The following is a 27,630-nucleotide window of genomic DNA, read 5'->3' as shown; positions in this document are numbered from 1 at the left end:
GTTTCTACATTCTAAATTTTTTAAAAATGAAACCACTATATTAAACCTTTCTGCAACTTTTAATAAGATATTCCTCCACACTGTGAAGTATTTAGAAATAATTCAGAAACCAAAGAAGCCAAAATGTTTCAATGTGATTAATCTTCTATCTTGGAAAGAGAAACCCATTTATTCTGAGATGCTAGAAGGTAAACTTATCCTCATTTAGGGTATATGACATTTTTTTTTTTAATTTTGCATTAGGAAAATAAAAAATCCTAACCTCAAACATATTAAATTGCAATATAGTCATTAATTTCTACACCAGTGTGTGATGACAGGTATTTAGAAATTAGATGTCTTCACAATACACAATACTTTTAGTCAATTTCCGAGTAAATGTTGGGATGCTTTCTTTTTTTTTTTTTTTTAAATTTTATTTTGTCGATATACATTGTGGCTGATTATTGCTCCCCATCACCAAAACCTCCCTCCCTTCTCCCTCCCCCCCAACAATGTCCTTTCTGTTTGCTTGTCGTATCAACTTCAAGTAATTGTGGTTGTTATATCTTCCCCCCCCCCCCGTGTGTGTGTGTGTGTGTGTGTGTGTGTGTGTGTGTGTGTGTTTATATTAATTTTGGGGATGCTTTCTTAACAGAGTACTAATAACTGAAATCTTGCAGTTTTATTTTTTCAACAGTACAACAATTTGATGGAAAATCAACTGTTTTATTCTCGTGGGTATAAAAGTGAATAAAAATAATTTTACTTCAAGTATGTCAGCACCTAAGGAATATGATTTTCTCTGTCCCTTTCTCATGGAAATGAGAGGCATCAAGAGGTGAAGAAAGCAAAGGAGCAGGTGCCCACCCCACCTGGGGCCCCAGTACCTCCGGAGCGCCAGGTCAGCCTGGGCCTCATCGCTGATGAGCTCAGCTTCACTCTGGGCAATCCTCAGAGCCAGCTCCCGGTCCCTGCGCTCCTGCTCCAGAACTGCTTGCTGCTGGGATTCCTCCTCCCGCTGCCTAGCCAGCTGCTCCTCCACTTCAGCCTGCCAAGGACAGAAAGCCATTTCACCGAGTTCTTCACTTGCCTACCTGATCACTCCGACTATCACTTAAGATAAAGGAAAGCATAAATGTTTCATGCAAGTTCTTTACTAATATACATTGTTTAATCACAAATCTCTTCAGTCTCTATTTTCTTCTATATTTTGATTTACACTTCAAACACATCTCTATCTTTCTTTTTACCGAAAACCAAGAGAAGGTAGGAGAACCACAGCTCCACCATTCTATGGCTATACTATGAGTATCCCAACATCATATGAGTATCCCAGGTATTGCATTAACACCAACATCTAGACAACATATGTCAGGAATTTAAAGTGTTGGTAATGCTTAGGGGATAATATGAAAGCTAAGACAAACAGACACTCAAATACATGATCAATTCTTCTTAGACACAGGACTTTTTAAAAACTGGGGGTAGAGTTAATATCAGTATCTACAACATTATAAATTAATATTTTAAGAAACAATTATGTTGAAGTGAAAGTTCATCTGACTCTCCCCAAGGTATAATAGCAATACTAATATTTATTGAATGAGGCACTGTTCTAAATGCTTTGACATGTGTTAACTTGTTTGATGCTACTATTTATCCCCAGTCTACAGAGAGAAAACTGTGGCCTGCAGTTACTCAATGGGACCCGTGCAATAATGTCACAGTTTTTTCCAGTGACAGAAATTGGATTTGAACCTACTTCCCTACCTCCAAAGCCCCTTCCTATAACCACTTCAGAAACTGCCTTTGGTCTCTGGGATAAACCATTGACAGCTTATCTAGCAAATCAAGACCTCATTTTCACTTCCTTTATAACTATGTTGAACTATTTTGATAAAAATTCAGTCCAGTAAGTACATGCCTGGATACGTTTTTCATCATCTTCCCTTTTCTTTCTCTCTTCTTCTTCTTGTTTTCTCTTCGCTTCCATCTCAAGTTTCCTAACAAAAAAATAGAAAACTCTTCAAAAATTTAATAGATAATCCCTCAGAACGCAGTTTAACTAATAAACGAAGGTAACAGAATGGGAATTCAAATTAACCTCCTGGCCACATACATCACCAACTTACTTTTGAGTAAAATAAAATCTAACTATATTGACAGTAATTCTTCTTACATATTTTATAACCTATATGGTCTCTAGATTAACTTGGTTACAAAGCCTCACTGTAAGGTCCTAATTACAAGTGCTTTCCCTCTACTCCCTCTCCAACTAAATAACTCATATTTCTTCTGTCTACTCTGTCATGGCAATCTTCCAAAATGTTATCAGTTTTAAAACTTCATAAGTAGAAGTGTCTTTTTTCTAGCTTATAAAATAAGATACAAGTCATAGCTTTAAAAAGAAGTTAAGAAATCCTTAGGAATAAGAGTGTAACCAAAATTCAGATTCTAGTTAAAATCATTTTATGTTATCATTATTATAAAATGAACTTAAACTCTCAATTTTCAAACTTATTCTATAATTAGCTCATTAAAATAAGAACAGTTTAAAGAATAGTCATTAACCACCATCAATACCAAAAATTCACTATTAAGTTTCTAATTTAAAACAACATGAATTCCTTACATCTGCCTTTCTTCCTCTTCCTTTCTTCGACGTCGTTCATCTTCTTCACGTCTTTTTCTTTCTTTTTCCATTTCTTCTTGAATACGCCTCAGCCTTTCTGCTTCCTCTTCCTGCTGTTTTTTTTTCTGCAACGCACTGAGGAGTTGCTCTGAGCTTTTAACTAGTGCATCATATTCTTTCTGTATTTGTTCCCTTGTCATCATAGTGGACTTGAAAAACAAAATAATAAACATGTACTTAAAAAGTTACCTTTTCTGTTGCTCAACAGTATGAATATACCTAACACTACTGAACTGTACACTTAAAAACAGTTAAGATGATGACGTTAATGTTAGGTGCTTTCGTAACCACAATTTTGAAAGGAAAAACTACTCCAATATGCATGTATACAGCAAACACTGGGAAAGTTGGTAAGCAATAAGCCCATTATCTTTGCAATTCTGTTTGTACATTAATATTCAAAAAAATTTTTTTTAGTTATCTCTGTACACGAATATTTGACTTCTATTTCCTATCAATCAAGAAAAATACCTAAGGGTGTGCTGTGGACAAGGTAAAATATTGCAGTTAAAATTTTAGCTAATTTAGCCAAAGTTTACTACTCTTTAATAATAATGTTCAAAAAGTACCTAAGGAATATTTAATATTACCTAAGGAATATTTAAGAAATAATTTAAGAAATATTTAAGAAATGCTAAGTTAGCCTTCAAAAAAATGTAGCTGTGTTCATTTTACCTGATAATGATACCACATAAACAGAGATGGCCCTTGACAGATTTGTAAAATCAGCTAAATCTATCTATAGCATTTTCATTCTTCTCCTGATCTTTTTTCTCCTTTCTACTTCTGAGATTTACCATCTTGTACATAAAATATCTGCAGCAAATATGACAGAGGCTTACTTTAAGGGATTTATTATATCCCACATAACTGTACTGACCTATAAAACTAGCTGAGAAAAGCATTAAGACCCTAAAATATAATAAAGGAAAAGATATGAAGAGACAGATGAAATATGATGAACAAGCATATAGAAAAAATTTTCAATCCCACTAGTAATCAAATAAAATCAAAATCAAAACAAAAAAGGCAGCCGTGTTTTTCCTATAAAACTGGGGAGGAAATTAATTGATACTTTCCTAATATTTAAGTAAATTATGTTATAGCTCTATGAAGATAATATATTAACATGGACAAGGCATGTAACATAATTGTAACAATACAAAACTAAATGCATATTATGATAAGAACTATGTAAAATGCATGCATATAGAATAAGACTGTAATTTGCATTAATCCTCTCTGAATCATGATTATGTAAAAGCTTACCAACAAAATATTTTAGTGTCTCTTTTAGAAGGACAATATCTTTCCTAGCAACGAATGAAAACTACATAAAAATTGTCTTTTTTATCTTTTTGCTATTAAATTGTTCAAACACAGAAAAGAGCAGAGAAAATAAGATAATGAGCAACCACTTGCCAACACTGAGACTCAGTACTTGTTAACATTTTGTATCTTGAAAAAATAAAGACTCTTTTTATACAATTTCAGTACCAATAACAAAAGATATTAAATCACATAAAAAGTCAAAGTCATTTGGGATAAAATTACATACCTTAATTTTGGCCATCAAAGCATCAATAGAAATTTCAAGATCTTTGATCTGTTTATTCATCTCTGGTTTTCCATCTTTCAATGCACTTACTACTTCATTAAATTTATCAAGTCGTTTTTTCAGTGTGCCCACCTTAACCAGGCCATCAATACTGTAGAGATAGTAGTAATTCGTCAGAGTTTAAGTTTACCACTTAATGCTTTAGGTAGGTTTTTCATTAATAAAACACTAAATAGATATTGCTAAATAGGCTATTTCACTTCTACTTTAAACACTACTTAGTATTCTCTTTTTCAGGTCTCTTGTTAAAGGTTAAAATAATCAAATATTGGCGTGAATGACATTCACGCTTGTCAACAGGATTGAAGCATTCTGTATTTAGAGTGAAAATTTGAGAACTCACATTATAGAAGAATTTAAAGGAGTTACCCTAGTCTCTGAAAAAGTGTGATGGAGCAATAGTTATTCAGACCTCCAAGTTTAAAAAGTCTAAATTGATAATGAAAGATTCAAATAGAAATAAAAGTTAAATTTATAGCAAGACAATACAATTCCTACAGATAATCTCAAAAATTATGGTCAAAAACTAATGGTAAATACTAACATACTGTTTTTTAAAAACAATCTCAATTTGCATTATCCAGAAACTCAAATCGCTAAAATAACTGGAATAAGAGATTCTCTCAACATTTATTTCAGTCTTTTCTAGTGTTTACATTTTTGTAAGCCACTTCAAATCGTTTTGTAGAATGAAGCAAGTAATGTAGTAATGAATGAACTAACTAATTTCAAGTAAATATTACAAATAACAGACTAATACATCCTTTTACAAAAACCATGAGAAAACTCCTTTGGTATTCAAACTGCTTTTCATTTTGACTGTACTGCCACTTTATATTATGTAAATTAGATTGTGTAGGGTTCCTTAGGCATTATTCATCTTACCGAGGTTTGTGTCTCCTTTTGCAAAGCCACATTCGAACAGTTTTTTGCATTTTAATGCAGGCTTCAGCTCGATACTTTATTTTGTTTTTCACTACACGTAAGAGTATAAAATAAAATAACAGAAAATTATTCAGTTTGAATTAGACAAACAATATATAAAAAATCACTAATTTCCACAAAGTAATTCTCAATACACATGAAATCTTGATGAACATATTATATCAGACATCAAAATCAGGAAGTTTAACATTTTAAAAATTTCTTATACTTCTTAAAAATAAAAAGCATATCATGTATATGGGTAGGTTTACATTTTATATGTATTATTTCCTTATTATGCTACAATATTGTTTCCCAAACTGCTATAGGCAACATTTGTCCTGAGAAATGTAAATAGGTATGTCTTGAAAAAATAATTAACCTGTCAATGAGTTTTGGAAAAGGCACACACTAGTACACCTCCTTTTGGAAATTCACAATGAACGTATGAGTGAAGCCTCTGAGAATCCTACAGTAAAGATATCTATTTAATTTCAGTAACCCAGAATTTCCTAGAATGATCTGACCTTGAACATTTTTTTCACAGCTTCCCTATTAACATCCTGCAAAGAACCCTGCCTGGTTACTGACCTCAGTACCACTGCACAACACAGTCCACAAATAGATAGTATAGCACAATTTTAATATAACATGTTTTCCATCATAATGCAAAGTATAAAGCTACGTTTATATTTTACTTGGAAAATGACGGGGAAAAGAGAGACACGTTTATGTTTTACTTGGAAAATGATGGGGAAAAGAGCTCCTGTTTTCTTTTTTCTTTTTATTCATATTCACAATTGTCTAACAAAAGGCCTGAGTAATACTCTTTGTTTGCATGGTTCCTTTTCATTAGGCCAAAGAAATTCTATTTTTCTACTGATAAGGAATGATTTACTGAATCCTTTTCATGTGCCTAGCACTATTTCAGGTACTCTGGTAAATATAGGGCGTAATTATAAATTTAACCAAGTCACCGATTCCCACATAGCTACCAACAATTAAAGGTTTGCCACAGATTCTCAGATAACCCGAAAATATTCCACCCCACACCCTTGTTTTCGGTCTGAGATAAGCAGTTGCTATGGCCTGGCAGAAACACACACAAAAGCAGCTCAGTCCAGTGTCAAAGTACACTCTCCCGTCTTCTAAGAGGAGAATGGCAGGAAAAGAGCCAGAACAGTAAGCTGAAAGCCCATTTTATACGGTCTTGAAATACATTCTAAGAATTCAGACTTTGCCCTCTACTGAAGGAGAGCCATAAAAGGCTTTTAGTGGAGTGAGATAACTCTGGGAAGCCAGGAAAACCAATTTGGGAGCTACTGAAGTTATTATGCAAGAAAAGAAAAGGAGCCCCACTAAGGCACTGGCAATAAAAAGGAAAGAAGGTACAATACTTGGAGGAGGACTCAGTAGGGTTTGGTGACAAGATTCCAGAGATAAGAAAGGAAAGACAATTACAATCTTTAAATTTCTAGTGTGTGTACTGTACATGCCATGCAGGAAAGAGAAAAGTTCTGGTTTGTTTGAGAGATTTGAGGATGGTGGTGGGGATGAAAGCAGGGAGAGAAAAGAATCAAGATAGTGAGTTCTACTTATAACGTGATAAAATTAATACTCTCATAACACATTCAGGTAAAGAAAATAAGTATCACACCCTCAAAAAAATTTAAAAAGTCAGTCTACAAATACCAGCTTATCACATACTACACATGAGGCATTGCTTGAAGAACCAGGAACACAACATGAACAGAAGTCGCAGTGAATGATGTTACCCAGCATTCACCTCTGAGACAACTTTACCACATTCCACAAACCATTTCATACCCAAAATAATGAAAGATCTTGGTGTGAAAGAAAACACCTACATTTGATGACTGACAGTGAGCACCACTGAACCTTCTTCCAGCGACTGCAGATTAGCCAGTGATTGACTCTTTTAACTAACTCTGCTAAGTGGTCAGGGTCAGACTTCATAATCTGATCAAATTCTGCAAACTAGGAAGTAAAATAATTTATTATCAGTATTAAAAGATAAATGTGTTTAAACACACAGAGACACACAAAATAAATAGAAATTCAAATCCAAAATGTAACCTTCTAGAAATGGTCACATGCCAATTACATAGACCTATCATAGTGGGTTACACGTATATAGCAAACCCAAACCGCAACCTTTCTCTTCCTTCCTTCAGGATCGTTTTTTGGGGATAAGGGAGGTTACCTATTGCTAGGCAGCAGATTCAATAAAAGCAGGAAAAAAATCTTAAATGACTTAATCACAGATGGCTGGCAAAAAGGCTTTATTGAGAAAAGAATGAAAAAGTACTAATATATCTCTGAACTGGCCCACCCACATTCTCAGATATCCACAGTTAGCTCTTGATAAGGGAATGTCAGCTATACAGTATCAGGTACCACCAAAATTATTGTCTCTCCCAACCCCCCATCCCCACTTTGGACAGAGATAAGAAATTGCTACTAAGAGACAGACAAGACAAAACAGCTATTAGGCTATTAATGAATAAAATGCATTATATCTTTTACCAAATATCCCACTACAATATTAAGTATGTCACACACCAATCAATATAATGGCTTCTTATAATCAAAATTAAAGGTAACAATGAGATTAAAGATCTTTGAGTCTTTGCCTTAGGCTTTCAACAAATCCTCTGACTAATTTTTCAGGAGGTAAACAAGACCAACTGCTTTCTCTAACAGGCTATTAATTCTTAAATAATTACTACAGGTCTGAAAAAAGAGAAATGTTAAATTTATGCTAAATATGTATGATTAAAGCTAAACCAGCTATGAACATTTATATATTTTCTCTTTTTTCTTTTATAGAAAATGGTATGGGTCCTCTGCAATAAAAATATTTACAGGGAAGTGCCTACACTGGTAATGCACACACACATTTCATCTCACATCCCAAAATGTGAAATCAGATTTATTTATGATTTATTTATTGTTAATTTATCTTTCAAGACACTACAGATATTTATTAATGATTCTGCAAAGTCAAACAAGTATGGTTGGCTATTTAAATATAGTAATAATCATTTCGAAAATTAGGAGAATATTCAATCAATATTAAAGAAGTTAGGAATGGTAGAAATGTTATTACTAACAGATTATGAATAGCATTTAGACATTTCTATATATATTTATTCTGAATATATTTAGAATATAAATATTAAATATTAAATATTTATAATTATATATTTATATAATTATTATATTAATATTTAATATTATATTAATATTTATATAATATTAAATATTGTATTCTGTATAAATATATTCTGAATATATTTAGTTATGAAGTATTCTATAACTCAGTCTTGTGACTTGGCATGAGAACCTGTGAAAACTAAAACTACAGAATTATATGTGAACCTAAAAAATCATGTTACATACAAAAATATTTATAAATGCAATTCACTCTAGAGTTTGACAGAAGTCAATACAAACTTCTAGTCCAAATTCTATACCAATACTTCCAAATCTGAATAAAATTGTAAAAACTGTATACAAAGTATTCATAAGTAGGGAAATTATGTAAGAGGTGTGCACACGCACACTGATACACGTATATTTCACACTATTAGTAACTACATAACTCAACAATAATACAAATCACTAAATACCTAAAAATATTAACTAACACCAGCTATCCATATTCATGATGTTAAAGTTTAAAATAAAAATATATTTACCTTTCCAGGTCTAAAAAATACTTTTGTTAACCCAAACTTGTAGTCAATTTCATTTAAGCCCAAAGCTTTAAAAAGAGCCTGAAAAATAAAAGTTAAAAAGTTAAATGCCGATTAATAATTAATAGAAAAGACAGTTTATAGCTAAGAAATTTCAATTGGGTAGAATCTGTACCTTACAAAATAGTCTTGGATCCAATCTTGCAAGTTTATCTGGCATATACTTTTTATACATGTTGTAGAGTTCATGAAATGAAGCTCGTGATGGGAAACCACCCTGCATTAAGTCCAAAACAGACACCATACCTAGATTCATAAACAAACATAAATCACTGCCAAAATAACTTACAGGAATTATCAGTAATGAAATATAACATAGCAAATATTGTAACTATACTCAATATGTCCCAACTTATCCACCACCTAAAAACTATAGTAGTCAAATGTCTTCTAAAACAAGCATGACTATTTTCTAGAGGCAAAACTACTGGTCTCTAGAAAGCTCAAGTTTAGTTTATATTCTTTTTTTGGCTAGAATCTGTATGTCACAATCACAGTACATAAGGCAAAGCTTGGCATTAGGTCATTTTCCAAGTCCAGAGGTTCATTCTAGAACAAGATTCCTGATAGAGTCTCCAAAAAGCAGACAAATATACAAGTTTTCACCACTGCTTAAACAAAGCAAATGAAAAACAAAGGGAGAGCTCACTACTTCACTATAAAGACCTGCTTTAACTCATCTCTCAAAGAAAATAGTCTATTGAGATGAGTCCACAGGGTGAATATTTTTATTTTTGGTATAACTCTCCTACTAAATGGTTAATCTGAGTCTTGAGTCAACATGAGCTTTTCAGGTCAGGAAAAGCACAAAATAGGCAGAGAAAGGCTCAACGGCTATAGATAATGCCAGAACTTTTATTTACAACAAGACAAGGATTTCAATCTCTGGGACTATTCAAATCAATGGAGAAAACAAGATTATTCAATAAAAAGTGTTATCAATTACTTGAAGTTGATATGACAAGCAAACAGAAAGGACATTGTTGGGGGGAGGGGGGAGGGAGAAGGGAGGGAAGTTTTGGTGATGGGGAGCAATAATCAGCCAAAATGTATATCGACAAAATAAAATTAAAAAAATAAAATAAAAATAAATAAATAAATAAATAAAATAAAAAGTGTTATGACAAATAGCTAGCCATTTGGAAAACAAAAATAATATTAGATCCTTACCTCACTCTTTATACCTAAAGAAATTCCTGCTAGTCAAACATTTAAATTTAAAAAATGAAACCATAAAAAGTTTTTAAAGAAGTGAATTTTGATTTTAAAATAATCTCATAGGAAAAATGGCCTTTACATGTAGTCAGATTGAATTTTAACCTATGTGACGGGCAAAGGTGTAAAACACCAATAGTACAGTTGATGACAGTGTAGGAAAACACAAACACTTGTACTAGGAGAATAAACCAGTACAACATCTTTTACAGCAATTTGAAAATATGTATCCCTTTGGCTCAGTAATTTCTACATCTATCAAACTATCCTACAACTTCGCACACTTGTGGACAAAGATGTGTGAAGAATGTCCTGGTGAGACATGGTGACAGCTTGGATTAGGAAGTACTAGGACTCACTGTTTAGGAGGTCACATCAACGGGATTTGGAGAGACTTAGAGAATATACACCTGGGCTGTCCAATATGGCAGTCACAGGCCACAAGTCCTGTAGCTGTACTAGCCACACACAACTATCCAAATTTAAATTTTAAAAACTTAAAATTAAATAAAATTTAAAATTCAGTACCTAACTCATATTAGCCACATTTCAAGTGCTCAACAGCCAGAAGTGTCTAGTGACGACCATACTGGATAACACAGATATAGAGTATTTCCATTGTCACAGAAAGTTCTATTGCACAGCATTAATACAGAATAAGAAGAAAAATAGACCTACTCCAAACCCTCAAAAACTCTGTAAAATAATATCCAGGTAGAAGAAAATAAACCTGCAGAGGAGTTGAGAATGGCCAGAGAATTCAAAAAAAAGCAGGGTGCTGTTTCAGAAGCCAAGGAAAGGCTGCATTAAAGGCACTGGCCAGAGTCAAATGCTCTGTGAAGCCCACTAAGATAAGGACTGAGAAATGAACATTTGATTTAGGATCAAAGTAACCACTGATGACTTTATTAAGGTGAGAAATGAATTCTCTTCGGGTTAAAGGTGAGTAGAAGGCAGGAAACTGAGAAATCACAAGGAGACTTTTCTTGGAGAAAAGGAACAACTGGAGAAAAACAGATGAGGAAAAAGGGAGGTAGGTAGAAGGCAATGTGGGTCAGAGATGAGATTTTAGCATGTTTAAGTGGTAATGGGAAAGATCCACCTCAAACTTAACAGTTCGATATACATAATCAGTATTGAAGATTCATGAGAAGGAAGGAAAGATGGGCTTTAAGGAACTATAAGCCTCAGCGAGGAAGGAGGCAATTCCTGCTTTATTAAGGGGAGAGAAGGCTACACAGGTAGGTAGAAGTGCTTAGTAGCAGACAGGTGAAGCTTTAGGTTTTTCAGTAAACAGGTGAGGCCATTTGCTGGCAGAGGCTCAGAGATCTGAGGAGAGCTGGGTGGGTCCAACTAGTCGCATGGAAGAACAGAACATGCTGACCAGGGAAACTTGTCAGGGCAAGTTGAGAGCCCTTTAAGGTCAGTGATCAGGCATTTAAACGGTGCCAACCTGTCTTACCTACCAACCCTGTTCAGACAGGGAGACAGGGCAAAATTAGATTCATTAACAGCTAAAGTTCAGGGGGCAGATCCAGATTTGTGGGGGTTGAAGCTTATATATAAATACAAAGGGCTCTTTAAGAAAAGAATACAAAATTAAGTACAGGGCTTTGGAAGGGACTTATTAAATAAAGTGCCCTGAAATTTAAATGACCTTAGCTTTATGGTAAATCTGCCTCTGAGAGGAGCAAAATAAGGAGTCAGAGAAGCAAGAGAGTCTAAGGACGTGTCAAGGGCCTAAGCTGGATCAAAAGGTAAATAAAGGAGAAGGCTGATGCCTTGGGAAAAGACAGGGGTAGTTGGGGTGGAGATGGAGGACGGGCATGGAGTAAAGGAAGAACAGTGAACCTAGTGCCTTTGCAAGGTCAGACATGGCAGGGAGACGAGGGGTAGGAAGGGAGAGTTTAATCAAATGCATAAAAATGTCACAGAAGCCAAGGGTATTGTGTTGTTTTCTTTTCTTTTTCTTTTTTTTTTCTTTTTTTTTTTTTTTTTACAAGTGGTGGAGTGTGAAGCGAGGACTCCAAAACCCACCTCCTGACCTAGCTGTGTGGGGAATGAGAAATGGACAGCTGCTGGACTGAGATGGCTATAACAAAGCAGCCTAGTTAAGAGAGACCCAGGTTTGCTCTTAAAGATCTTTTATAAATTTTACTTCAATGACGTAAAATAGTTTTAATTTTACAATAAACCATACCCCAATATTGCTCAAATAATTTGCCATGCATGGTCTTCTTATAATTAAAGGAAATATAAGATAAAAATATTATTGCACTTAAAAATAATCAATATAATGGTGAATTATTTGAAAACATCAGACCTATTAAATTGTATTTGAGCTATCACTACTGACACACACTGATATAGATTATGAAAATACGGAAATACCTGAACATTGAAGTTGAGACAGAATTTGAGCACCTTCAAAGTTGTGGTTTGTCATCTTTAAATTAGGTTTGATGCAACGAATGAAGCTTGCTCCCTAGCAGAATAAAGGTAGTTTTTGAGACAATACATATAGTATCATTTTTCTATTTATATGAATATCAGCAACTTTCAAAACATAGTACCATTAACCCATGAAACTGTCAAAATAATCACTAAAGAACTGAAAAATTTATTAGCATATTTTTATAATTTAAAGCTCAGAATGAATTTCTGCATTTTAAATTAATAATATTAGAAGAATATTGCACTTCAGATTTGAATGTCAAAAACTAAAATAAGTCTTTCACTGTAAAACAACTTAACATATTTAATCAATATATTTTGCAGGCTGACATACATGTGATTTTATTCTACATTTCAACGTATTCATATGCTGTATTTCCTTTTCTTTTTTTTTTTTTGGCAGGTGGCCAATACGGGAAACCAAGCCCTTGACCTTGTTGTTACACAGCTGCACTCTAACCAATTAGCTAACCAACCAGTCCCATATGCTATATTTCTGTGGTAAGAAAACTGCCCTTTGACAAGAGGGGTAAATAAAATGATGCCCCGTAAAATTTTGGCCAAAGTGTAAAAAAAAAAAAAAAAAAAGTCGATCTTTTCAACTCTTCATTAAAATACATAATAGGACCCTAAGGTGCACTACTGCACATTTTAAAGTTTTGTTTGTTAAACAATATCTTAAAAAGCTTACAGGCATTCATTTGAAATCAGTTAGATTATGGTGAATGAGGCAGAATGATTACTGATTATATATATAATAAAACTATTGAGTACTAAAGCTAACATACTAGACATCAAATAACTGCTTCTTTTCAAAGGAGTCACTCTGCAAAAGTGAATAGTATTTCAACAAATGATACTTATTGTAAACACTTCTAGAACACATTTTAGAAATGCCTTCTTTCTATAAATTACAAAAGTAATCTCATCATTCTAGAGTAGCTCCCTATTTGGGAAATAAAAATAAAATACTATCCTTGTCAGGCTTGGTTTTTAAAGATGTTTGGCCCTTAAGAGAGAAACACTGGCAGTCAACAGGATATTTAAAAGATTTTCTTAAAAGTTCCAAAAGCAAGTCTAACACTAAATTAAGCAATAATAGCACTGACAGAATAAATATTTGGCATTTGAAAATGACTATCTGAAAAGAAACGGTACTTGGTTAAGTTCTATGGTTTTCTGTAAAAAATAAGTCTTATCATAGAATCGTGCTTCATTTATGTAACCCATATATTAAAATTCTTTCTATGGTGGTTTTCTTAAATTTGAAAAACCAGGGTGAATCACTAAAATGGATAGTTAAAAAATAGGCTCCTAATAAATTTTGCCTCTATAATGGAGTATAAAAATATTATGCCCTTTTTTCCCACATCAACATTGCCATGTCTAGAGAACACTACTACAAGAGTAATAAAACGAAATCGAATCATGTCTTATCTTTAATGCTAAAAAAATTCTCCTTCTCCACAATTACTGGTTATTTTACCCTTCCTGATACTACAGAATAATCTTAGTTTAATAACATTCAAAGAGTTCTTTATATTTATAAAATAACTTGACTTCACACACATATTTGATCTTTCTTCGGAACAAACCTATCCAAAATGATAACCTTTTTAAAAACTAATTTTTTTAAATGAAGGGAATTTGGGTTAAAGTGTATTTCTAGTTATTCCAGGGTTACTGTGTTTACATGAGTAATTACTAATGATAGTCTTAGAGGACCATTAAAAAAATAAAAAACTGTTTTCCTTTTAAGTGTACTCACAGTACTTCGAAGTTTATCCAGAAGCAAATTTAACTGTGTCTGTGAAAGAAAGGAAATTGGTTTACTATTTCAAAAAGCCAAAGTGTACACTGTCATGAGTTAATGTTAGCATTCCAATATTAGAATAAAACAACATGCAATAACATCCACATACAACACATTACAATTTAACAGCCTCTTGGTACACAAACTCTTTAAACAGACAGCATCATGCAAAATGGCTTATGTAATGTCCAAAACAATAATTTACTTACACATAGCTTGTAAAATTAAAAGACTGATAATTAGCAATATTAAAACACATGCACGCACATTTGCAGGTGAGATGAATGAGGAAAAAGTGTACAGTCAATAAAGGAAGTAAATGAAAACACTGGGGATGCATTCAGTAAGAGACCAACAGTACAGTATTTGAGTATGTGGCAAACTAGGTATAGCTTGTATCACACGCCATAAAGACATGCTTAAAATACACAGTAATGGTATATATTAAGATTGTTTTATGTAACACTTAGCACAAAGAAAGTTGCCCTGCCTAGCTACAGAAATCCTTCTTTAGTATTTCAGAACATTCCACATTTCAATTATTTTTTAAAACTTCAATAATTTTCTAAAACAAATTTAACAACGAACACTATAAGTTACTAATGCTTCCCTATTTTTATACTGATTATAATTTACTCTGATTCAGTACATTAAAACCATTTATTTGCTTTACTACTCTCCAAATTAATTATGAAAAATTCTTATATCTGGATTTTCTACTGAGATGCTTATTATACGTACTTACAAAAGACAAATTAAGATGTTAATTCTTAAATTAACCTATTGTATTGATCATAGATGTAATTAATAATAATAGGTATACTTTATAAGTGCTTTCTATGAGTCAGGCACTGCCCAAAGCTTTTCATGGGCATTATCATGTTTAATACTATTTAAAGATACAGTCGTCCTTTGGTATCCATGGGGGACTGGTTACAGGACTTGCCTGGAATATCAAAATCTGAGGATTCTCAAATCCCTACTGTAAAATGGCACAGTATTTGCATATAACCTATACACATCCTCCCATATACTTTATCTAAATCATTTCTAGATTACCTATAATAGCTAATACAATGTCAATGTTATGTAAATAGTTGTTATACCGTATTGTTTAGGGAATAATGACAAGAAAAAAAAGTCTGTTCATGTTCAGTACAGACACAATTTTTTTTCAAATATTTTTGATCCTTGGTTGGTTGAACCCACAGATAATGGAAACCACGGTTTCAGGGGGCTGACTATAAGAGGGGTCTTCAAAAAAGTTCGTGGAAAGATTCTTTTTTATCTTTTAATTCCATTTTTCCTCAGACTTTCTGAAGTACCCTTGTAAATTATTGGCCTCATTTTATAAGTGGAAGCACTGAGGCCCAGGGAAATAAATAACTTGCCCAGATCATGGAGCTAGCAAACGCAAAGACATAATAAGTCCAACACAAGCCTGACACCAAATTTCACTCTCCTATCTAAGCTACTATAGTATACTTCACATATCATAGGTTTAAGTTATTAAAATGGAATGAATCTGTTATTGGATTAAAAGAATATAGTAATTCTCCACTTATCTGGTTGACACAGTTCTGATAAGCTTAATCAATCTAGACCAACACTCAAATGAAAAATATAAGAGCCACTAATGTGGGAAGAAAACAACTGTCACAAAGTCCATGCTCCTTAATCCATACGCTAAGCACTGTTTTTTCCAAAAAAAATAGAGATAAAGTCAAAAGAATAGAAGCTGCAAAAATCAACTAACAGCTGCTGAGAAAAGAGGGAAGAATGTTAATTATCAAAGAGCAGCAGTCAAAGACCATAGGGCATAAGGGTAAACAACCTTACGTAACTTATGCTTCATTTCATTATAAAGCATACAAATATTCATGTTTATAACAAACTAACATTTCCATAAAAAGGATTACTTTTCCTAAAACACCAACAGTAAAAGGGTTAGGTTTCAATAATCTGAAAAAAGTCATTTTTCACTGGAAAATTTTTGGTCCCCAGTAATGTTAAATAACTTAAGTATTACTTTAAATGATAGACTGTTTTGTTCTTATTGCCTTACATATTTCAGATTTAATTTAATGAGCTATCCTACTATATTTCAAGTTAAGAATCACTATTTATATTTCATTACATTTTTATCTCAGAGAAAAACATATGTGAGCTATTTTGTTAGTATTATTCAGTTATAGCTTTTAGCAGTTTAATATAAAAATATATATTATTATACATAAACAATTATAAGGCACTTCAAGGCTCAACATAAAAAATTAATAATCCAAATAAGAATTTTAAGAATGTTTTTGTTTATATTGTCTCAGATTTCAAGTATATATTGACCAGGACTACTACTATAATATTACAGTAGGAAAATATTAAATGAAAAAAAACTAGCTTTTATAAACACGTTAATTATTAAGAGCCTATTTCAATATAAAAGGGATTTGAGGAGGCTTATGCTATCAGTTAGCATCATAGTATTTTGATATTTAAATACTGTTCCTAATTACATCATTTTTAATATTTAAGGTACAGATAATGAAAGGCAACCTTAGAGTTTTACTATAAATGTAACAACAATACTTTGTGGAAAGTTATGAGAGAAATTCACTCTATTTCTTTGTTCTATGTATTATAATTTTTTGTTCATTAAACTTGTAATATAAAAGTTTTAAAATTATTTCTTCCAAAATAACATTCAACAATTAGAACAAATTGGCAGTATTCCATTTCTGACACACCTATGTCAATTTCTTGATAGACCTCAAAGAATAAATTCCTGATCTGAAATTAAGAAATGAAATATTCTTCAATGTTAAATAAACAACTTGAAGAGTTTGCCACACCTGAGCACTTATCTTTTACACAAATTGTTAAAAGCTCTAATCAAATTTTAGTATAATATGCACATGTATAATGCCACTGTGAGAAAACATGTTGAAATGAATTACAAACTGAATCATTCACTTGAGATGGGCTCTTTTTAACATGGCAGCCACTGTACACACAAGAGTCCATGACGGTGATCATTTACCTGAAGCCCCAGGCTGTGCCTCCTGAAAACTCTCTCAACTCAACTAGTCCTCTCTAGCCATCCCAAGCTGGACTACTCCAGCTCAAACAAAACTGTTGAATGAGGAAGGAAACAGAAAACACATGGGAAAGAGAAGGTTTGAAGGTCAACCAGACAGTATGCAAGAAGCAAGAACATTAGGAAAAGCAATCAGCTATGTTAAGCACCGAGAAAGAACACATTCAGAAAATGACAAGCATTTCTCTATGTTCAAGTACTAGGCCTACATTATGATATTTTACATACAAATATCAACAGTGCAGGGTCTGCTCTTGAACTTGTGGGATGTCTGACAGTGATCTACATTATCCACTTTAGAACATAAAACAATATATTTTATGTTAAATGCAGTAAAAAAAAAAAAAAAACTGAAATAATTTAACACAAATACCTTAAACTTGTTTCCCACGCTGATAAAGCTAAGTTTTCCTGCTTTTTGTTTAGTATCTTTGTTGTTATTTGTAGATGATTCAAATAATTCCCGTATAAACTTATCCCTGGATTCACATATTAAGGACTCAAGAGACATATGTAAAGCATCATTATTTTTCTCCACAAACTGGGTCTGAAAAATAAGTCAAAAAGCAATGTTTCAGTCCATCTTGTGATAATATCTCTTAACATAGCTCTAAAAGAACTTTCTGTGATGACAGAAATGTTCTATATGTGTATCGTACAATACAGTCACGAACAGTCAATGTGGATATTGAGCACTTTAAGTGTGGCTCGCGTACTGAGGAACAGAATTTTTAACTTTCTTTAATTTAAATAGCCACATATGACTGGAGACATATGTACTATCATATTGTACAATTCAGTTTCAACATCAAATGGTTTTCTGCTTGCAAAAGTTATACTCACTGTCTCATAGCACACTGCCCCAGCAAAATGCCTGATGATGAAGCCCTCATCATCTCTGATGTTCCTATGAACTGCCAGCTTAGATTTCCTAGGAATCTGAAAAAACAATAGATACACGAATTATTAAATTATCAAAAACATATTACATAGTTTTCCTTTAGAATACATTTGAGATGTAAGATACTCAAAATCATAAAGGAAATTTTCACTTCTTACAATTATACCACTTTTTAAACATCTAGTATGCCTTAAAGTACCAGTGAAATCTAGCAAATATTTGCTTATAATCTCTTAGGAAAGAAAATTTTAAAAACCCCACTATTTAGAGGCACATATAAAACAGTTGGCATTTTACAAAGTTAACCACCTATTTCTAAAGCAGTGGTTCTCAGCCTCGGTGCTATATTAGAATCTAGAATCACCTGAGGAACTTTTAAACTTCCCAAAGCCTATACCATTTATTTCAGGTAATTCCCATGTACAGCCAGGAAAAGAAACACAGCCCAGGAACTCTCCTACTGTTTCAAACCACACTTTCTAACATGTTTGCACAATGCACCTGAATCCATCTCAAGGAAATTAAATCATTTGAGCTGTGCCATTTAATTGTAATATCTCATATTTGTATCATATTTAAAGTTTCCAAAATGCTTTCATATCCAAGATCACATCTGACCCTCAAAATAACCTAAGTTAAAGAAAGATAATCTCATTTTAAAATGAGAAAACTACTACTTGGGAGGCTTAGTGGCTTGCTGAGGTCAGAGAGGTTGCAGAACACAGAAGCTCCTCCTCTCTGTGCAAGGCAACACACTAGAACGAGTCAGAATGAGGGCTCTGCAGCCAAACTGCCTAGCCTGACTCCCAAACCCACCACTTCTTCACATGCCATGCTGGGCATGTCAAATCCCTCCTTGTATGTCTCCAAATCTGAAGCATGGGGATACTAATAGGATTAAATGAAAGAATTCAAGTAATGTATTTGAACAGTGCCTGGCACAAGCTGTGTTCAATAAATGGTTATTATATTTACTTGCAATAAATACAACAAAAGTGATGGCTTCATAAATTAGGATTTACTGCCTTGCTCTTGTTCTCTTTTGAGAAAAGTGGCCAAATCCCATTGCTGATGCTTCAGTTTGCTGTCCTTTGAGTTACATGCCTCTGAGACCTTAGTCACAATTTTGTTGACTAGTGATGAGTATCCTTAATAAAGGTAAACATGCATCCATAGACTGGTCATAACAAAGATCAGTGAGCAGTGGATAAATAGGACTGGATATATATATCTCCAATTTTGGTAAAAGTTTTGTGGAGGATACATATTGTTTTTTATTTCTATCTTCACTCAAGTAATAGAAACAGGCTCGACATTACAAGAAATATTTAAGGATACAGAAGAACTCCAAGCCAATGAAGCAGGCAGTTGTGGGATACCAGTCCCTAGAGGAGGTTAACACAATTACATCAGCTTTTCAAGTAAACCCATTTAACCTATTTGACCATGATTTTGTTAATGTGATGAACGGAAAAAAAACCACTCGTTACCATTCACTTAAGCTCCTGGGTCCATCAAAGTAATGATTGCTATACTATGTTAAAATCTCAAAATAATATATAGTATGGGAGGCAAATGTCTGTTTGTTCCTTAATTCCACTAAGCAATTCTAAGCAGTTTTTCTCTTCTTTCCTTCTCTTTCCTTTTGTTGTTTTTTTTTTTATCTATAACATGAGGTAGCACTTATCTCTGGCTGAGAATGACATCCGTGTTTCTTAGGGCTAGTCAGACTCTTTCTGGATGTCAATTTCAACCACAAATATAGGTGCTGCCTCATCTTATAAATTATATAAGTTGTGCCTGTATTATCTCAGGTAATGATGGTTGAGTGAAAAGACACACAGAATTAGGGGAACCAGGAAACACCTCAACAGCCACACAGTCCAGCTTCCTGGACAATGGATCTATTTTTCGCTGCTGCAGGGACCCCAGCACAGCTCTACGACCTGACAGCAGTTCAGGAATCAGGTCTTCTGGCCCTTTTAGAAATGCATCTCTATGTTCTACCACTCTCTGTGTCTGTTCTTCCCTTTATTCCACCTAATCCTTCCATTGCTTTAGCTTCTATTACCCTCTCTGAGTGTATTCTCCATTCAAAACCCCCTAGGAAAGAGATCAAAATGAACTGGCTGATTACTATCTAATATGGATTGCTTCCACCAGTCAGAGTTCTAAGTCACAACCTTCACTGCTAGTCTTACAAATATGCAGACAGATGGTTACTTGTGACTCTAGGTGCTAACCCCTGGAACACAATCAAGGTGACATGACACAAAACAAAGCACCTGATGGCCACTTAGCTCAGAAAGGAGAACATGAAGGTAAATCTCTTTGTACATCTCAGATAGGTGAAGTGTACTTTCCATCCAGAGGAAAGGGCTTTGATTACACAGATCATTATCAAAAATACATAGAAATTAAATGCCTATTTATAGAAGATGCTGTGCTAGATATAATACAGTTGCTCTAACCCCTACAAAATTTATTCTAATTATCTAATAATATCAAATTTCAAGTGCATCTTTTTAAAAACTTCTCTTCCCACCACAGAGTCTCAATTTTAGAATGGCAAACTCACAGTGAGTCGGAAATGGTCCTTGTGCTTCTGGTGAACAGCAGATGTAAAGTGTTGATCACTTGGCTGGGGAAGGCGATTTTCTTCATCCAAAATATCCAGTATTCCCACTAATTTTCCTTCAATTAAATCTGTTTCAAAAAAATCAAAATACTCATGATAGAGTAAAACCATAACATTTTAAAGATATATGAACAATTTACTGATAACAAATTTCAAAGACTGGTCAGAAAACAATATAAAAGATGATTCTACAAGTATTCTCTCAAAGGCTATAGAAAGCAGATGACTTTTTATTTCAAATCTGGCCATTTATTAGAAAGTAACATCATATATTTAATATAGATTTTAGAAAAACAATTCCATAAAGAAAGCAACTAATATAATAACCATTCCATTTGTAAACTAGGATAAGAGGCTATGATACCAGAAATTCCTCTTTTTCCAGATGACACCTATATTCAAAATGAAGTAAAAGTACAGAAACCTTTGCATGCATAGCTTTTTAATACTGCTAAATGCTTTCAAGCAAAACTTTTTAGTAATAGCACATTTTTATGCTCCTTCCATTCTTGTTTGAATTTCCTTCCTGTCCAAAATAACTCTAAAAATAAACTACTTAAATACACTACATGAGAACTGTTGAATGGGACACAGCTATAGGACACAGGAAGAGAAAGCAAGATTCTAACTGCACTGGTCAGAAAATGATGCTTCTTGGACAATTAGTGGTGATAAAGGAGAGGCATACTGAACTAAGCTATAAATGAGAGTATTCTGATAGATGTGGAAAGAGGTGGAGGTGAGATGAAAGATAAAAGGAAGAGTAGGAGTTCAAGGTGTCAAACCACACAAAGTCACAGAGGCAAGGAAAAACACAGTGTGTTAAGGGAATTCTAAGGGGACCAGATATGACTGAAGGTGCTTTGAAAAGTTACACTAATGGAAAGTAATATTATCATTGTTACACTACCTGTCCAAATCTAGCATATGAGTTACTGACTGGATTGTGAAATGGGGTTTTCAAAACACGGCTTACACAACTGTTGATTTTAGAGATGGGGTGGGAAAGAAAAGAAAGACTAAAAACTAGCTTGAGGGCTACAGGGAAAGGTTTCTTTACTGCTAAAATAGATACGGAAAACAGAGACCCTGTTCTCCTGCTGCACAGTATTATCTTGATGTGACATGTGGAACTTCTGAAGCCAACTTGCAACCAGTCAGAGGGTGTTGCTAATGCACAGAGGGGAACAGAACCAAGAGAACAGCAGAAAAACAGAGCCAGATTTGACTTCCGGTCAAGATGGCAGAACAGATGGTCCCCCCAGTCACTCTCTCCCACAAATCAATCAATTTACAAGTATAAAAAAGCAACAACAGCCAAGTGGGGGCCGCTAGAGCTCAGGGGAAGAGGAGGAGAGACCTACGGAGTGCATGAAGGCAGGAGAAGCCACAATGAGAAAGAAAAAACCACTCCGACCGTTTTGAACCCCAGGCCAGCAAGACCACTAATAGGGATTCCATGGACCCACACAGGAGCGAGGAGCCACAACAACCAAAAAAAAGGTGCCACTCAGAGGCCAGTGAGTCATCACAAGGGACCAGAGCACGGCCGTCTCATGGGAAATTTTTGGGCAATGGGGGAGATGGGCCCACCGGGGGAACACTGGGGCACAGCAAGGACAGCTGATCTACCCCCCAATCAGCATAGGACCACTAGGAGGAGACTGGTCAGGAATATAGAGTTGCATGGGGTGCAGTTTGATGAGAAGACTCAGGCCCAGACCAGAGTTTCTACACAATCCAGGTGCACCAGATTTCACTAGACCTGGAAGTACCTATAAAGTCAACCATTAAAACCTGAGCTGCACGAAAAGCCTTCCCTAGGGAATCAGCAGCAAAGCAGCAATTTAGCTCAACCACAGAGCTCAAGTACTGGTCCCACAGGAAGTTCCCCCATTTTAGAAGTAAGCAAAGGACAGCGAATTAGTTCCAGCACAGTTTGAGTGGTGGGAATGGCAAATAATCCAACACAGAACTGAAAGAAAAAACAAAGTACCCACAACCAGAGACAAAGTTTAATATTAACTAGTAAAGGTCTCATTTCACCAAAGATCACCTATAATACCTAGAAGGAATGGAAGTCCCCTGGGCTACCAAGCCAGAAAGGGGGAAGGGCGGGGGTCTCAGCAATGCCCCCCAATACCCGCAACCAGTCATGAGGGTGGGGGCCGAGGGCCTCAGCCACACTCCCCGAACATGCACAACCAGCCCAGCCACAACCACCAAGCCTCAGCAAGAAGGGCCCTGGGTTCCCAAGCTGCGGGCGGGGGAGGAAGGGGGTTTGCCACACACCCCTGACATCTGCACCCAGCCCAGCAATGACCAAGCCACCGCTGGAAGCCCTTGGGTCTCCTGTGTGGGAATGAGGGGGGTGCCATAGGCCTCAATCCCGTCCCTCCTTCCTTTCTTCTATCACATTTCCTTACCCTTTCCCCTCTCCTGCTCCCTCCCAACTGCTCCCTGCTCTGCAATAACATCCTAGAATGTAAAAATATAATATTAATAAAATTTTTAAAATTTAAAAAAAAATTTAAAAAAAAAAAAAAAAAAAAAAAAAAAAAAAGCAAACCTCACCTGGAGGATGGCCTAACAATGAACTTCCTCATAAAAGATGATAAATCTCTTTGCTGCCTGAAACTGAGTTTCCCTCTTAACTGATTCACACATTAGCTGTTTAGGTAGGAAAACACCCATCACAATAAAGAGAGGAGATTTTGGAAAAACTTTCAAAGCTAAACTCAATGTCTTGGTAGGAAAAATAACTTCTAAGCAATACTAGAGAAGTAAACTCAAATAACACAGTGTCAAGTCCCATAACTAAAGTCAATCACAGAACACAGAAAAATTAACATGAAATACATTCACTATATCTTCCCATATTTCTTAAAAGTGAAGTAAAAAAACTACATACCTATACAGTCCTGATTATCCACATAATGTACTTCATTAACACCTAAACCTTCTTTCTGATAGAGTTCTTGTTCCTAAAAATGAAATAATCATAATCATAGGTATGGAAATACAGTGCAACATGAAATGGAGTCAATGTTTTATGCTGTTTCTGATCATAACATTTATCAATTAGAATACAAAGGTTAATACCAACTAGTATATCCCTAAATGGTTTTCCAAAGACAGAACAGATTTTGAACATTTGTAGACAGGCACGAAAATCAAGGAAATGGTAATTAACCACAAATGAGCTCTAATTACCTATACAATGATATAATATATATGATGTATACATCATTTGGTGAAAATAAATATAATTTGGAAGAATAATATATAAATCAAAGTTGAGTCCCTAGATGTAAGTCTAGTATCTTCTTAAATTTTTTTTTTAAATGATTTTATCACAGATGGGTAAGCTATACACTGAGTTTAAGTTAATGTGTTTTAACATTTTTTCCTGAATATTTAAATATTTCCTCCCATGAGATACATTAGAAAAGGTTTCTGACATTCTAGAAGGCACTGTCCACTTGAATCCAATCTGAATTTGAAATACATATTTATTTTAAAGGATTCTTATAAATGAAAATATAAATCAAGATACCATCTCCTTTTATATAGTTTCTATTTCTAAATAAAGCTTCTTGCTGATTTGTTGTGGAAGGAAAGAGGAATGCATGTAAAACTTCACATGGTAATGAAAGAACTAATTTGGCTGAAAAAAACATTTTCAGAGAGACTATCTTACTGATAAGTATGTGTTTTATCTGTTTGTTTATGGAAGAATCGATTTAGCTATTGGATACAGGCAAAATGTACAAAAGCTGGAATATGCTGAGAAGCCCATAAAGACAAAGACGTCATAAAAATGTGGGAAAAGATAGAAGGGATGGGACTAGGAAAGAGAATGTTGCACTTTTTGGCCCAGATAAATTGGAGGACAGAACTTAGAAAATAGCAGTGTTAATACAAGGAAAGTACAGTGTTGTGGGCCAGCAGCCAGGAGGGGGGCTCAGACCTGCAGAAGTTACTAAAAAGCTCTGTGAATTGGTTCCTTCATTTGTAAAATAAAGGGACTAGATGCCCTCTCAGGTCTCTTAAACTCTATCTCTATTTAGTAAAACATACCTCAGATAGTACAAAGGAATAAAAGTCAAGCGATTGATAGGACATACTGGAGAACTCAAATTCAAGGGACACAAGAGTAAGCCGAATCACAAATCAACTGATCCAAAGCTACCTCTACTTACTCTACACTCCAAAGAATTAAAAAGTAACTTTCCTAGGCTGGGTATTCTGAGCATCTGCCGTACACAGTTATTTACTATAAGCAGTGGCAGGAAGTTCCTTACTGGACTACAGATGGTGCCCAGCCAAAGGCATGCCATTCACAGGCAGCTGGCAATCCACGAGGTGGCATGGCAGGGAAAGTTCTGCCAGAGTCATTCCAGGCTAATGGCTGTATCAATTCTCCTGACATGGTGGCTTTGCTGCTACACACAGAGAGAAAGAGAGCAGACAGCAGAGTGGGCAGAAGCAGAGAGGCTTAAAAGAAAAGCAGGAGATGCCAAGATCAGGAATGACAATAGAAAGCTGTCTGGCAGTGGCATAAGTAGAGACAACAGAATCAGAAAAAGAACCAAGCAAAACTTCAAGTCTAGTAAAAGTCACTATTAAGATATGATAGATGTTCACTTCTGAGGAGGTACCTATTAGAGTTTTTACGGAGTCCCAAAGCTTCAGCTGAACCATTAACAGTTCTGCTGTGCCTGAGCCAGTGGGGCCTCTGCTGGGCTTCCCTGATTTCCTCAGCTCTCTTATGTATACCCCATCAACTAAAATGTAAAATAGCTTAATGCAGATCTTAAATTTAAATTATAATGGCAATTACCTCCTTCAGAATCCTTTCGTTAAAAAATTGTTGAAGTTTTTCATTGCAATAGTTGATGCAAAACTGTTCAAAACTGTTATGCTCAAAGTACTCTGAAAACATAAAACCAGAACTGAGTCATCATCAAATCAACTTCATACAAATTTATCTTAAAATAAAATATTGTTATTTTAATGGCTGGATTTAAAATTAGATTAAAAAAATACATACATACATATATATATACACATATAATTGTTCTATACTCCTCAAATACTCTTATTTCAAGACTTAAACTTTGTTAGGCATTAAAATTAAGTATTAAAAAATACCCTGCTTCACACATTAAATATTAGGATGTTGTGATTGTTAATATTAATCTATAGGAGATATGGAAAAACAACCTGTTCTAAGATTAAGTGAATTGGGACTTCTAGGATAAAATATTTCAACTACAGCATTATTTAAACCCTCAAAAGATGCTGGATCCAAAGTCAGATTGGAGTGAAAATTACGTGACTTGGAAAGTGAAGTGAGTGATGCAGAAGCCATTCCCAGTAATAATAAAGCTCCTGAGATCAAAGATGCTCAAGAAGAAATGGAATAAAATTGTTTTGTGAAATAAGAGAGTGGAAAAAACCTTATTTTTCTAAATAATCTTGAAAATGTGTGTACCTACAATAATAAATTAAATATGATACATAAAAAAAAATCCCTGCTTCAATTGACAAAAATGCTATTTGTCAAATGAAATATATGTTATATATTAAAAGATATAAAATGTAAGCACTTGTAACATAATTTTTTAAAGCACAAGTATTAAAGCAATCTACCTTAAAGCACAAAATTGATGCAAAATACAAGTGCTTTAGAAGATTTCTTTCTGCATAACCTGGGTTAATTACAGTTATTTAAAATGCTATGAATGGGGCCAACCCCATGGCTCACTCGGGAGAGTGCGGCGCTGGGAGCGCCGCGGTGCTGGGAGCGCTGAGGCCGCGGGTTCGGATCCTATATAGGGATGGCCGGTGTGCTCACTGGCTGAGCGCGGTGCAGGCGACACCAAGGCAAGGGTTACAATCCCCTTACTGGTCACACACAAAAAATAATAATAATAAAATAAAATAAAATAAAAATAAAAATGCTATGAATGAATACTAATTCATTTCTAAAATTAAGGAATTGTATTACATGATGTCTAAGATGCACACAGCTCTAAAATTTTATAATTCTGTGTATGTGCGTGTTATACTAAAACTGGTGTAGACCAGGAAACAAATGTCTAAGATTGTGAAATCTCAAGTCGACAGGTGCTTCTCCACCTTTGAATGAAAGGTAGTAATTTACTATAAATTTTAAAATCACATCAAAAGCAAAACTTTGTTCTTCCCAAAATGTAAACACTCATACCTTACCTTGGCAAAGGCAAACAAATCACAAAGGAAGAAGACACCACCCCTTCACAGCCAAAAGGAATTCCCACACTGATTAAGCCTAATACAAAACCCACCAGATGTACTTGAAGATTTTTACAACATGGTCATTCAGAACAAAGCGGCATTCAGACGCTGGTGACCCATTTCATTTCAGGTCAAACAGCTCCACAACTCTTCTCAATTACTTACCTTGATTATCTTATTGATTTGATGGAAAATTAACTGGAAATAGCTATTCACTGACAACACTAGCAATGAATTC

The 27,630-nt window shown here is 34.5% G+C and overlaps 1 protein-coding gene across 7 annotated transcripts in view; it reads right to left on the bottom strand.

The window, feature by feature from the left end:
• The window catches only part of MYO6 (myosin VI), a 129,536-nt gene that overhangs the window by 17,014 nt on the left and 84,892 nt on the right, over window positions 1-27,630 (bottom strand). For 5 of the 7 annotated variants that reach the window (XM_063096146.1, XM_063096148.1, XM_063096149.1 and 2 more), the window contains exons 14-28: window positions 25,954-26,045; window positions 24,022-24,094; window positions 21,051-21,178; window positions 18,415-18,510; window positions 17,945-18,118; window positions 14,433-14,471; window positions 12,602-12,695; window positions 9,111-9,241; window positions 8,939-9,016; window positions 7,085-7,214; window positions 5,178-5,268; window positions 4,233-4,383; window positions 2,615-2,823; window positions 1,907-1,985; window positions 870-1,030 (exon numbers count right to left, since the gene is read on the bottom strand). In XM_063096146.1, the coding sequence (XP_062952216.1) occupies window positions 870-1,030; window positions 1,907-1,985; window positions 2,615-2,823; window positions 4,233-4,383; window positions 5,178-5,268; window positions 7,085-7,214; window positions 8,939-9,016; window positions 9,111-9,241; window positions 12,602-12,695; window positions 14,433-14,471; window positions 17,945-18,118; window positions 18,415-18,510; window positions 21,051-21,178; window positions 24,022-24,094; window positions 25,954-26,045 (1,726 nt within the window). Of the gene's footprint in view, window positions 1-869; window positions 1,031-1,906; window positions 1,986-2,614; window positions 2,824-4,232; window positions 4,384-5,177; window positions 5,269-7,084; window positions 7,215-8,938; window positions 9,017-9,110; window positions 9,242-12,601; window positions 12,696-14,432; window positions 14,472-17,514; window positions 17,607-17,944; window positions 18,119-18,414; window positions 18,511-21,050; window positions 21,179-24,021; window positions 24,095-25,953; window positions 26,046-27,630 lie in introns of those variants that run through there. The other 2 variants (XM_063096152.1, XR_010023548.1) reach the window with 2 other exon arrangements.

This window comes from Cynocephalus volans, chromosome 5, assembly GCF_027409185.1.
Source record: "Cynocephalus volans isolate mCynVol1 chromosome 5, mCynVol1.pri, whole genome shotgun sequence".
NCBI classification, from domain to species: domain Eukaryota; kingdom Metazoa; phylum Chordata; class Mammalia; order Dermoptera; family Cynocephalidae; genus Cynocephalus; species Cynocephalus volans.
Note: the sequence above shows the minus strand (reverse complement) of the source record. Positions and strands in the feature narration are given on the sequence as shown.